We start from the raw sequence: 13183 nt of genomic DNA, 5'->3' as shown, positions 1-13183 counted from the left end.
GCCACACTACTTATGGACCATTCCAACTTCTGATTTGTACTAGAACATCCCACATAGGACGGAGAAGTGATCACAGTACGTTGAATCCAAGCATCCTGACTGAGCCACTCAACTGGTGAAGAAAGGAGTATCAGGATCTCACTCCAACACCCAAAACTGCTATCAAACTATACATGGTATTAATCCCTGAAGGCTCTAGGTTGGAGTAAGTTGAGGCTTTCAAGTTTCAATAAGCCTTACTAGAATTCCTTCATTTTAATGTAATTGCATGAGCTTTGTACAAAGGGGGAAAAAAGAATTTATATTTTAAAAACCCGTTTTTGCCCTCATGTGTTCTTTTCATCTTTTAATTACACCTAACCCCCATATACATATACGAAGGCTAATAGTGCTAGACTGTTTCATAAGACTATACTTAGCAACCTCCTCTCATTCATGTATTATTAAACGTAGGCTTTGTTAAGCCTAATATTTTAGAATTCTCAAAACCATTTATTCTCCTTTGCCTTGGTTTTAAAATATGAGATTCACTAACTGCTGGATGCCTACTCTCTTGGTAATTGCAGTATATGGATGACAGCATATGGATGACAGCTGACTAAAGTACCATAAAAAAACAAACAAAAAATTTAACAAAGACATTTATTCTCAAACAATTTCTTTCTGTCTTTTTCAAGACAACAAATGGAACTATCAGAATTGGTGCAACTCCTCCAAGAGGACTAGAACCAACCTCCCAAATAGATGACATGGTACTGACATAATTGTCACTTCTTTAGGGCATGTGATTCAGGGTTGGGGAAGCATTAGGAAGTAGAGCAAGACTAACAAATTTAAAGCGAAAAAAACCTATTAATTCTGCTATCCCATTAATTGAGGATTCTTGGGCAAAAAGACTGCTCACATCTGCTCCCACTCTCCAGGCCTCAATTTTCTCTCCTATAAAATGAAGAGGTTAACTAGGACAAATTCCATGACCTCTTATCTTTAAAACATATGATTTCCTTCTAATATGGATTCTACGATGTATTCATACGCATTTAAAGTACATATGGCCTGGAATTAAATAAGAGAAGTCTCGAAGATCTGATATAGGAGAACCCTTTTGTGGATTTCACACAAAAATATAAATAAAACAGGCACTTTAAAACAAAATGGGTAAGTCCCGCTTAAAGAAAGCAAACCGAGAACACACATTCACCTCCCACTCCTTTAGGACCCCATGGTAAATGGGGGGAGGGGGGAGGGGGTGAGATATAGAAAGTGCAAAAAGGAATAAACAGCAAAAGAGAAGGAGGTGGTCATCAATGCATAAGAACTTTCAGTGAATTTCTGGAAGACAGAGCAGTTGGGTGTAGATCAAACACATTGAGATGGTCAAGAGGGGGCTGCGGAGTACATAAGGATATAAAAAGACACACTACTGAGGGGGCGGGAGGAAGACACTCAGAAATAGCAGAAGAGATTACATTTTCTGTGTAAGAAAATCATAGAGCGAACAGGAAGGAAACTACAATGTAAAATAAAAACAGATGATTGAACTTGGTGTACCCCCAAAAAAATAATAAAAAAAAAAATTTAAAAAAATTAATTTTAATCACGTAACAGATGTTAAGGGATAAAACAGAGAAATTTGACCTATTTTGCCTAAATGCTATGACACATTGAGTAGCCCTGAGATCATAACATTGGAGGAAATCCAATCCTAGCACCCTGTTTGGTCTGGCACGAAATATTTAGGTAAACATACAGTTTATTGGCCTTTTACTTATAGATAAAGCACAGAAGACAGCCTGCAGTTGCACTACATAATGAAAATGTTACTAACCTTGAAGATGTAAAATTAGGTATAGCTAATAGAAACCAGCTTGGGGCAGGGGAATTGGGAGGGTGGGGGCGGTGTGAGTAGACTGGAGGAAGAACAAAGGTATTCATGTCCCCATTTTAAAAAACTGGGAACCCAGGAATACTGTTGAAATGTGAAGGAATGTGAAACAGCGGCTTAAGTATATTATTTAGTTTAGAAGGACAACCAGTACTCTTTCTTTTAAATATAACTATCATTAACTGGGAGGAGGGAAAAGAAAAAAAGCAGGTGAACAAGCTACATCCTCAAATTTCATAGCAAGGAGACAAAAGATATTATTTAAGCTAACAATTCAACAAGTACGTGTAAGCATATTATTTAGGTTATGCAGAAAACCATTAGAAGGACAAACCAGAGACAGTTAAGGAATGGAATTGGGATAGGGAGAGTGTTTCAACAGAAAACTGTTGCTTTTCATTAAAAATGTCTCTGTGCTAGTTAATTTGTTACCAGAAACATGAATAATTTTTATAAAATTTTCTACTTAATATAGCTGATTTACAATATTGTGTTAGTTTCAAGTGTACAGCAAAGTGATTCCATTATGTACATATACATACATATATATATGTGTGTGTATACACATATACATAGTTTTGTTTTTAAACTAAGAGGACCAAAAGAACAGGCATTCAAACGAGTATGCTTAAACTGTCAAAGGAAACTATTTTTAACATAAAAGAACTTCTTTGGGATTTTTCAAATAACTCATCTTGCTTTATACTTACACTGCCCCTTTTGGTTTAAAAAAAACTGATGTCATAATTTTGTCACAGACTTCTATAATGGAATTTGAAACCCCTCCAGACGTCTATAACTCTAAATCTAATTATTCGATACAAAAAGCAATTTACTGATAAACTCGACAATTCTGAGCAGTGAGTCAATATATTAAAATATATTTTGAGCCACTGCTACCAAAGAATGGCTGTATTTCTCTTGACAGAAAAGATTATACCAAGAATTGCTATTTAAACGGTTGTAAGATGTCCTGCTGTTTTCAATGACAGCAATTCAATTCTATCTCAAAAGTTGTGATCATGGTATGTATTAAGTTTCTCAGTCTTGACAAGTGGGGTAAGGAAGGTAGCTATTTCAGGCACTGTCCCTTAGGGTGAGGAAAAATGAAAAAGCATCAATAATTCACACTTACAGTGTACATTTTACATGATGATCTTAGGCTATTAAAAGTGAATTAAATAAATCTTACAGAATTCTCTAAGTAGTACCATTTTATCAGTTCCCATTTAGGGAACTAAGGCTACTGTACACTAGTAAGGTGAGAAGACAAGCAATTATCTTGCTAAGTCAAACAAATAAAAAGACCTCTCCTCTCTATTATCAGAACTTTCAAGAAAAAATTATTTCTTTAGACACAAATCAACTAGACAATTCCCTAAATCTTGAATTTCTGTCCAGCAGCACCACTTCCTTGGTTGTTATGACACAGAAATCAGCAACTGCACGTGGTTACTGAGATGAGTCAGAAGCAAAATACAGACTAAATTTCAGTTCGTAAGACTTTACCTAATACCCTGAAAGTTCCAGGAATGGGAAGAGTATTGCAAGTGGCTGTCACCTGTGAAAAAGAAAGGTGAGAGGGGTGGCGGGGGACACTCATGATTCATTCAGACTTGAAGAAAATGGCACCAAAATTATACGAAAATAGAAATGATATGAAACACTCATTTTAACACCAACATATTGGACTAACCGTTCAGAAAGTGAAGCAGTGCATAGGTACTGACATGTTTAAAACACAAACACATATTTTAGGTTAAAGAAAATTCAGTAACTCACTCAGGGCCAAGTAGAACATGAATATATGGACGTGGGGATTCACAAAAGTATTTGCTTCACAGTTATTTTTAAAAACCTTCATTCACTTAGATGACTTTCTATATTCCCCTGTGGTCTGCATACCTCAAAACCCTCCAAAATGAACTCTTTCTCAAGAAGAAAACATCATGCAACTAATGACTAAAATTTCTTCAGTCTCCAAGTAGTCTCTAAATTAACCTAGAAAACACAGAGCCACTGCAAGTACTGAATCATAAACCTAGAGTTTAATTCTGAATGGTGATACATACTATGTACCTGTGATTCCAAAAGAACACTGATTTTTAAGACACCCTAAGTTAATAACTGTGCACATGAACTGTAAGATGCATCCTGATTTCAGGAACATTAAAAAGTTTTTAAATGCACATTCAGATTCAAGAAAATACAATAATTACAAAAGATTATCTATAAAGAGTATTACTTCATTCTCATGTGGAAAACAAACTTAGATGAGCCCATATAATAAAAGTTCACACTGGAATACGTGTACACTGAAATCAACCTTTCAACGTAACAAAAATTTGGAGTCTAAAAGCCAAATATCATTCCTAGGACCGTATTATATCATATCCAATGAAATCACAATGTCCACTCTGAACAAAGGTAGTATGAAATAAATGTGATTTAAAATTCACATTTACAGACGTGTCAACATGTGAATAAAGCAGTACAGTCAATTCAATGAAGAGCTCAAAATAGATGTTTTCTTGAAGTGACTAGTCCATCTAATGAAAACATCAAAATCTGCCACTGCAGACATAGTCCAACTACAAATATGACAAATATATATACAAAACAAATATGATTAGATGTATAACAAATATACCAAGAATGTTATCGACATCATCAAGAGACTACACCGTGATAAGAGCATGCCAATTTTTAAGAAACAAATTCACAGCAAAGAAGAGCAAAAATGCATCAAAGAAATAACTAAAATCTCCTTCTTAACACTGAAAAAGACAGAAATTAACTTATACCATAGTTTAAATAAAATTCTTGGGAATTCCCTGGCGGTCCAGTGGTGACAATTCTGTGCTTTCACTGCTGAGGACCCAGGTTTGATCTTTGGTCAGGGAACTATAAGATCCCACGAGCTGCACAGCATGGCTAAATAAGTAAATAAATAAACAAATTTCCCACATAACATTTTCTGTATCCAACAATACTTTTCTGTAATACCGGAAAACTGAGATTTGTTTTTCAAGAAAGCATGTTCCTACACCGAATTACTAACTCTACAATTACATTACATTTTACGCAATTAAATACCTATGTGCAAAGTATCAATACTTTTCTTGAGTTACTGTAAAATCTGAGCTTTTCTAGTTTAACAAATAGTATTAAGTCCTCAGAGGTTAACATATACCTCATTTTCCTAAAGTTTATCAAATGGACTTGGAAAAGCATCACTGTAGACTTTAACTGGCAGCATCAGCGTATGAAACCTGACTATGTGCCAAACAAATGCTTTATCACATTTCGTCCTCATGACAGCCCTGTGAGGATGGGGCCACTATTATCTCCATTTTACAGAGGGGAAAGCTGAGGCTTAGAAATGTTAAATTATGTACCTAATATCACAGAGCAACTAAATGCCAGAACCTAGAATCAAACCCGGACCCTGTCTCTCGAGTCTAAGCTCTGCATTGCTGATTAATTCTCTCTCACAAAATGAACTATTTGGAAAAGACGTCTCATCTGAATGAAAATCGTTTTCTGAATAAAAATCATTTATCAATAATAAGAAGCTAGAATTTTATTTTGAAACTGCTTTAGCTTTGATCTTCCGAACACATTAGTACTGGGATTCTAATCTCCAAGGAAGATCCAACCCCTACAACAAACTCAAGATCTAAGGCAGCCAGTAAATAAATACTGTGATCCTACTATGCTAGGCACTATGGTGAATTAAAAAGATACATGTAAGTCCCAATTTTTTTCCTCAGTTGTTAGAACTTAAGCAGAGATGAGGGGTGGGGGACAAAATTAACTCCACTATCAACTAAACTGGGGAAAAGGAAAGGAGAAGAATGAAGCTTTTAGTTTTGGGTTTAACTTAAAAAATTAGCAGTGAAGCAGCATTTTTATATTTAAAACAAAATGTAAATGACTAAGTCACTTCAGACACTCTCCCGTAAACCACCAGAAACCATCTAGAGGAAGGTCATCTATCACAGTTTGAAAATCAGATTCACAAGAATAAATTTGCCAATGGGGGGATTTTTTTTCAGCCAGGAAGCAATTCAAAAGATACTTCTTACTTTCACCAATGCAGGAATACCAATTCCTATTATGTGCCAATCAGACACTGACTGAATTAGAGTTTCCTCATTTACATGGGCCACAATCTGTGCTTGAGTATGTCTTACTCACCCACACCCACTTCCTCTCTTTCAACTAAATATCCTCTTTTCTCCATCCCCATCTTCCTTATCCGCTCTCTAACTCCACACCCATTTCCCCGCATCAGGGAATTCTGTGTTGCGACCAGGTCCACCAGCTGAGGCCCTCTGGATCTGCAGCGTGACAGCAGAAATAAACTGAACCCTCTCCCCACGATAGCATGTTCGAGTATACAGGTTCGAAGGTTTAAAGTTCAAGGCTACCAGGGCTTCCTAGGTGGCGCAGTGGTTGAGAACCCGCCTGCCAATGCAGGGGACACGGGTTTGATCCCTGCTCCAGGAAGATCCCACATGCCACAGAGCAACTAAGCCTGTGTGCCAAAAAAAAAAAAAAAAAGTTCAAGGCTACCTGACTTTCACGTGACTTTCACGTGGCTCTTTCAACAGAGGTCAGGGATTAGCAACACACTTCCGGAAAAGGGAACCTGACTACCCTAGTCCCTTAGAATGGGCTGCTGACTACGCACCATCACTCTAACACCTCTCCCTAGGAAGTCAGGTCCGCCAGGGAGCCTGATAAGGTTCTTCCCAATCCTGTGGATTGACTAGGCCAGAGAGAAACAAGATCCACTAGCCCACATGGTTTATGGTCTTTGGTACGGGTTCCCCCTAATCCACACTACCCAGTAACACATAAAGCTATTATTCAACATTCAGACATTCCATTATGCCTAAAATTTACACTGCTTTTATTTACACTTCTGATTTGATATAAAAAGGGTATTAAAACAAGAACAGTACATCCCAGGACCAGGAAAGATTCTACTAAATTAAATTCACCTTTAAATTATTTACCAAGAGATATTCTACGATGTAACAATATTAAAGCAGATTTGTCTGCTGAGTCCAATGACATGCCAATCATCATAAGCAATTGATGTGGCAATAGAGAATCACTCAAATATCTTCCTTCCAGATCTAGCTATTCTCTGCAGAAAATCTATATCGAGACTGAACCACTGCCTGCTATAATGAAACCAAGATGCACTGGTTACTATCCTGCATTTCTCGCTTTACTAACAGAGTAGCAGAAAATATACTAGCATCCAATAACTATTTCAGTAGACTCCCATTCATTGTTCTCTACTACTGAACAGAATAAAATATTAATGGTCAAGGAACCATAAATCAAATCATCACACTTCTACGTGCATTTTCCTATACATATTCACCTAACAAAACATAAACACACACAATGGATATGTACTTCATAAATTTGCCACGCTGTTTAACTGACTTTAAATACCAAAAAGTTCATACTGCATACAATTAAAACCATGAAAAAGAAATAATCTTGAAGAAGAAAGAAAAGTCCATGAACTTCATGGTCCACATTCCAGAAAAATGATTAAATGCAAGAGAAAGATAGAACTTACGATGATAAATTGATACTAAAACCAAAGAGGTGACAATAATTGAGGTACCTTTTAGCACTAGTTGACAATTTAGCAGCTGTTTTGCTGGATATTTTTCCCTCCTTTTTCTTGGGCTGAACTTGTTCTCTTTCTGGCTCTTGCTGGACACTTTCACGCTGGTCTCCATCAGAACTTCCTCCACTAGTGCTTGGACTGTCATCAACTCTTTGTGCCTCAGTGGACATTTTAGATCCTGGATTAAAGAGTCAGAAATCATTTATTCAGTTGTGGGAGGACTGCAGTAAGGTACCTCAAGAACAGAGAGAAAGTGAACCTTAGAGGAACCAAGGAAAGCTCACTATAAAATGAATGACTTGGTCACTTTACAAAAAAACTTTGGGAGTTGCCAAAACTTTTCTTTCATCCATTCAAAATGTACTGAGAGAAATGAAAACATACAAAATATATACCCAAAACGTTCATAGCAACATTATTCATAGAACCAAAAAAAGGCAACAACTCAAATGTCCACTAACTGATGAACAGATAAACCAAATGTGATATATCCAAACAATGGATTCAGCCACAGAAAGGAACGAAGTATAGTATCTACATGCTACAACATGGATGAACTTTGAAAACATTGTGCTAAGCGAAAGAGCCAGTCACAAAGGACCACAAACTGCAAGATTCCATTTACATGAAACATCCAGAATAAGCAAATCCACAGAGACAGAAAAGTCAGTAAAAGACTGCCAGAGGCTGGGAGTGAGGGAAGAATGGGAAAGGTACAAAGCTAATAGGTGCAAAGTTTCCTTTTGGGTGAAAATGTTCTTAAATTAGATAATGGTGATGGCATACAACTCTATTCTAAAAACCACTTAGTTACACATTTTAAAAGAGTGAGTTTTACCGTATGTGAATTACAGGGCAATAAATCTGTTACTCAAAAAAGAAAAAATGAGGGTCTACTCCCCACCAGGCACTGTGCTAGGCCCTTTGGTCCCACAAGCATGAGAAACCTGATCCACTGGGTAAGTCGACTTGCTAAGTGCTGTAAGGGAGGTTAGTAAAAACAGCCACAGGAACAGAGGAATGGGGCACACTCCTGCATCAATATTACATGAATACATCCTTCCGGCTGGGCTAAGGTTAAAACCCTCTAAACCAGTCAACTGTTTTAAGTAACCTTTGTGATAACAGAAGAACAGAGAGGCCTCCATGATTCTAAATAAAAACTGAGCCGTATGAGGGTGCCAACACTGATCCCACCACACACCAAACCACCACGTTTCACAGGAGATGAAGCCTGCATGGAGACGAAGCCTGCATGGAGACATTGAAGGATTCTTTTTTTCCACAGTCTGGATGAAATAACCCTCAAGGCTTTCAAATTCCCTTTGCCCTGAGTTCATACTCGTCAAGCAACTCTGATTAGCAACTCAGTTTCCTCGATACCTTGGTACACCCGCAAGCTGTTACAACCTAGATAACACACAAAATATAACAGTCCTCTCTTCCCAAATGTTGTTCTGTCATAATCAGTTTCTGAGGTTGATTACCATGAATACATCCCTTGTGACCCAACTAGCTTAGAGTTTACTGATAAATCCAAAACCAAACTGACAAAACCCATGCCCAGACTCTGACCATGTTACTGTCCCCTCATAACCACTTGAGGTGGTACAGCTACCTTCTGAGGCACCTCTTCTTTAAAACACAAAACTACCTTTAAAAAGTGACATTAACAACACAAAATATACCTTTAAGAATCACAGATAAATAGGACAAACTCCTTTTGAAAAAGATACTATGTTACTCAATCAAATTAGGACTTGAAATAAAACTGTCTTTGATAGATCGAGAATAAGAATTAATATGTAAAAGAAAGATACTTCAAATAAAGCACGGTTTTTTATTACTATAATTGGTCCAAATGTATAGCTAGATGACCATGATTAAAATTCATCATCACCAAAGATTTAACTTGTAGCTTACTCTAAATCAAAGTGATTTCATAATACAGACCTTTAAGTGGCTGAAATCTGTATGGTAAGACAAACCAAAAAGCACTACAAGAGAATGGAGGAATCGGGAAGATCAATCGAAAATCCTGAATGTCTCCAATAAGACAACACACAAACACAAAGCCACCACCCCTCATCCTCAGTCCCTTCCCCCATGCCAAACAAAATTAGGTCTGTCCAAGCAGCTCTGAAACATACGGGCAAATCTGACTGCTTTGCTACCTGCCCTGTAAATGGAGAGCATCAGTCTCCACAGTTGTGACATCTTTTATGAGCACTAAAGTCACTTAATAGAACCCTGAAATTTTACATCAGTATGTTTCACATCTAGCTCTGACAGTCCTAACATATTTCTTGCTTTTTTTTTTTTTCATTTTTATTTCACTTAAATTCTCATCCTTGGATTTAACACTGATTTTTTTTTCAGCTTACTTCTTTTAGGAAAAAAATATAAGTTTAAAACCTTGTAAGTATGTACGTAAGAGTATCTTAGAGCAGATGTACATGGGAGTAAGAAAGAATATTCTCAGGGAAAGGCCCTCAGATACAGCAAAATGCTGCTGGCAATATTCTGAGATATGTGAAATGAGTGAGAAATCATTTTATAATCTTAAACCAAAAGCAACCCATTATATGATAAATATATGGAAACCTAAATGAAATAAAATTCTTTTTTTACTGAAGCTCCAGCTTTGGTTTAATAAACTTTGCCTAGAATTTCGGTTGTGTATTACATTAGCCATAAAGCTACACATTCTTCTTAACATTCTTATTTATTTGTAATTACACAATATCTAATAATGCCATGAGTATATATAATTACTTAAAAGACTACTCAATGATATAATCGGAGCTATAATCTGAAACCTAAATTTCATAAACTGCTCTAGAATATCAGAAGACTAAAATCAGTCTCACTAGAAAACTATTAAAATACCCAAATAGATGTATAATTTCAATAGTTTCACAATAAGGAAAAAAGATTATTTCCACTTTTGACCTAAGATGCCTTATTTCATCCAAATCTTAACCTACAGATGATAAATTTGCCTAAGGCCACTAGTAACCACTACAGGAACTTTTAGAAACAAAGTTTTCATATCTTTTTCAAATATCAAGAGTACGGGTAAGTCCTGTTGGTTTTGGTTTTTGAATGCCGCTTACAGAAAAAGTATGGGGAAAAACTATTGCACTACTTAGGTGGCAACTAATTTTTATGAAGAAAAAAACAGTCTATGAGCATTTTAGTTATAAGACTGGTGTTTTGTCTCTCTAAAGAAACTCTGTTATCTTCTAAATCAGCAGTTTACAATTATCTTTTAAGATTAATTCCTAAATAGCTAATTTGATCCAATTACCTAATCTAGAGTGAAGATAAACCTGAATCCCACAGGTATAAACATAGAGCTGCTCTTCCACGACAGTTTCAAAGATATTAAGATACTTAAATTTATATCTTTACTTTGTACTCAAAGTAAAACTTGGTTTCCAAACATAAAACAGTAAAACAGACTTTCCTCAAATACATGTTCTATTAAGAGTTTAGATACTGTTCTTACTTCAACACACAAATTACCTAAACCTGTATTAGCTACATACTCTATGTTGTAAATTACAGTCCTGAAAATTAGCAACATATGAAATGAAGCGCATGTGTTCCATAAAAATGAGATGATTTGGTTATAAATATTACTGATAACAAAAACAACCATAGTCACGTCATAAATCCAGATTACTGTCCAGATAAGCCTTATAACTGTACCTCATGGTATAAAATTGCAAAAGCAAGTGTTCCTTTGAGCTTTTACAAAAGGAAAACACTTAATTCTGTCATCTTATTTCTTGCTATTTGTCTTCCCACTCACGTTTCTAAACTTTTCTAAAAGGTAAAATATATTATAAGCAGAATATCTAGCAATAGCCAGCTTTTCACTTACCTGCAAAGATATTTATGCAGGAAATAACAGTGCAACAGCCAAGTTTTGAGGAAAAGGTGCTATGTTCTGGAGGGGAGCACCTTTGTATAATGAGGGTATGACATTATGTGAAAATCCTCCCTCACTGGCATCAGCCCACATGCAAAACTCAAGGAGCATCCAAATTGAGCAAACACAAATACTTAGATTTCCAGATCCAGACCTATTCAGAAACACTTTTTCAAGAATCAGGGATTTAAAAAAAAAAACTAAGAAGAACTTAAAATCTTTCTGAAAGGCGAGATACTCTTAGGTAAACCCTAGCATTTCCTTTTGCACTTTTAAATAGAAATATTTGAGTAGACGCTCAAGAATACACAATGCAAAACGATGAATCTTGAAAACATGCAAATAGGTCTAACAGCCACGGAGCACAGGATGAGGGCTTTCTAAAGCGGCCTTAATTTCCTTAAGGGAAGATAGATTGGACATTTCTGGCCGGTCGTGGGAAAAAAAAAAAAACCACAAGAAGCTACGCTTTATCTTCATTAGAAATGGTAAAGGGCAAAAGGATCAAAACATTAAGACAGAAGAGAGAGGAGGGGGAGAAGGGGAGGGGGGGTGGAATCCAGTTTCGAACCAGGCCAGTGGGGGCTGCAGAGAAGAGGCTGGAGAAAAATGGGCTTCGGCTCCAAACTGTGACAAGCGCTAGGCTTCACAAAAGACCAAGACAACACACACTCCACACCAGGGCAAACACAAACACACCCCACCGGGTCTCCAGGCGGGCCCCGGGGGGGCCAGACCCGGCACTCGCCCAGAGCGACATCATGTGCAGCAATTATGCAATTAGGGAAAACAGCAAAAGATCGAGCCGGGCACTTTCCACCGTGACATTTATCCTGTACTTTTGCAAAGACTTAGTTCCAGGATGCGGCTGCAGAGGCAAGGGGCCGGGAGGGTGGCGAGGGATGGGGAACCGAGAACGGAAGAGGGTAGAGGATGGGCAGGGAGGGAAGAGGCGGGGGTGGGGGGTGGATGGGGAGGAGGGGGAGGGGTGGAAAGGGCGAGAAACCGGGGCAGGAGGCTCGCGGGAGGGGACACGGGGACGGGGGCACACGGGACGCGGGGAGGGAACCGGGGCGCGGGCGGCGCCGAGGGCGGCGGGGGACCGGGGCGGGGGCCCGGAGGGTACCTGAGGGAGGGGCGTCCGCGCAGGTCGCGGGCTCGAGCCCCAGCCCGGGGAGAGGGGGCTGCGGAGGCGCGGGGAAAAGGGGGCGCTGAGGAGGCCCCGGGGACGAGCTGTCCCCGCGGACCGTCCGGTCACCGAGCCCGGACCCGCGCACCGCACACCGGACCTCCCGGCCACGCCTGTCCCCGCCGCGACCGCGCCCGCCCGCACTCACCCCCGGCGCCGCCGTCGCCGCCCCCGGCCGTTCCAGCTCCGGCTCCCAAGGTTGCTGCCCGCGGCTGTCGCTGTGGCCGCCCCTGAGTCCTGGAAAGTGGAGCCACCGCCTCCGTGAGGAGCCGCCGCCGCCGCCGCCGCCGCCGCCCGGCCGTCCGCGCGCGCGCCCGCGACTGCGCGTGCCCGGGCGCCCGCCCGGGAGAGACCGCGAGAGCGCGAGCCCCACGTCGACCCGCCGCGCCGCGCCGCGCCGCGCGCCTCCCCGCCCCCTCCCCGCTCCGCCCCTCCTCCGCGGGCGCGCGGCCGCGAGGGGGCGGTGGCGGGCGCGCGCACGGCGGGGTCCCCCCGCGGCCCGGCGAGGGGGCG

General features: G+C 39.6%; 1 protein-coding gene across 2 annotated transcripts in view; it reads right to left on the bottom strand.

The window, feature by feature from the left end:
- Positions 1 to 12950, bottom strand: part of LOC130856019 (ubiquitin-conjugating enzyme E2 E2) — a 429172-nt gene extending 416222 nt beyond the window's left edge. For both annotated transcript variants that reach the window (XM_057740184.1, XM_057740183.1), the window contains exons 1-2: positions 12819 to 12950; positions 7539 to 7722 (exon numbers count right to left, since the gene is read on the bottom strand). In XM_057740184.1, the coding sequence (XP_057596167.1) occupies positions 7539 to 7714 (176 nt within the window). In that variant the 5' untranslated portion in view covers positions 7715 to 7722; positions 12819 to 12950. The remainder of the gene's footprint in view (positions 1 to 7538; positions 7723 to 12818) is intronic.
- Positions 12951 to 13183: the final 233 nt, after the last annotated feature.

This window comes from Hippopotamus amphibius, chromosome 6 (assembly GCF_030028045.1).
Source record: "Hippopotamus amphibius kiboko isolate mHipAmp2 chromosome 6, mHipAmp2.hap2, whole genome shotgun sequence".
Taxonomy (NCBI): Eukaryota; Metazoa; Chordata; class Mammalia; order Artiodactyla; family Hippopotamidae; genus Hippopotamus; species Hippopotamus amphibius.
Note: the sequence above shows the minus strand (reverse complement) of the source record. Positions and strands in the feature narration are given on the sequence as shown.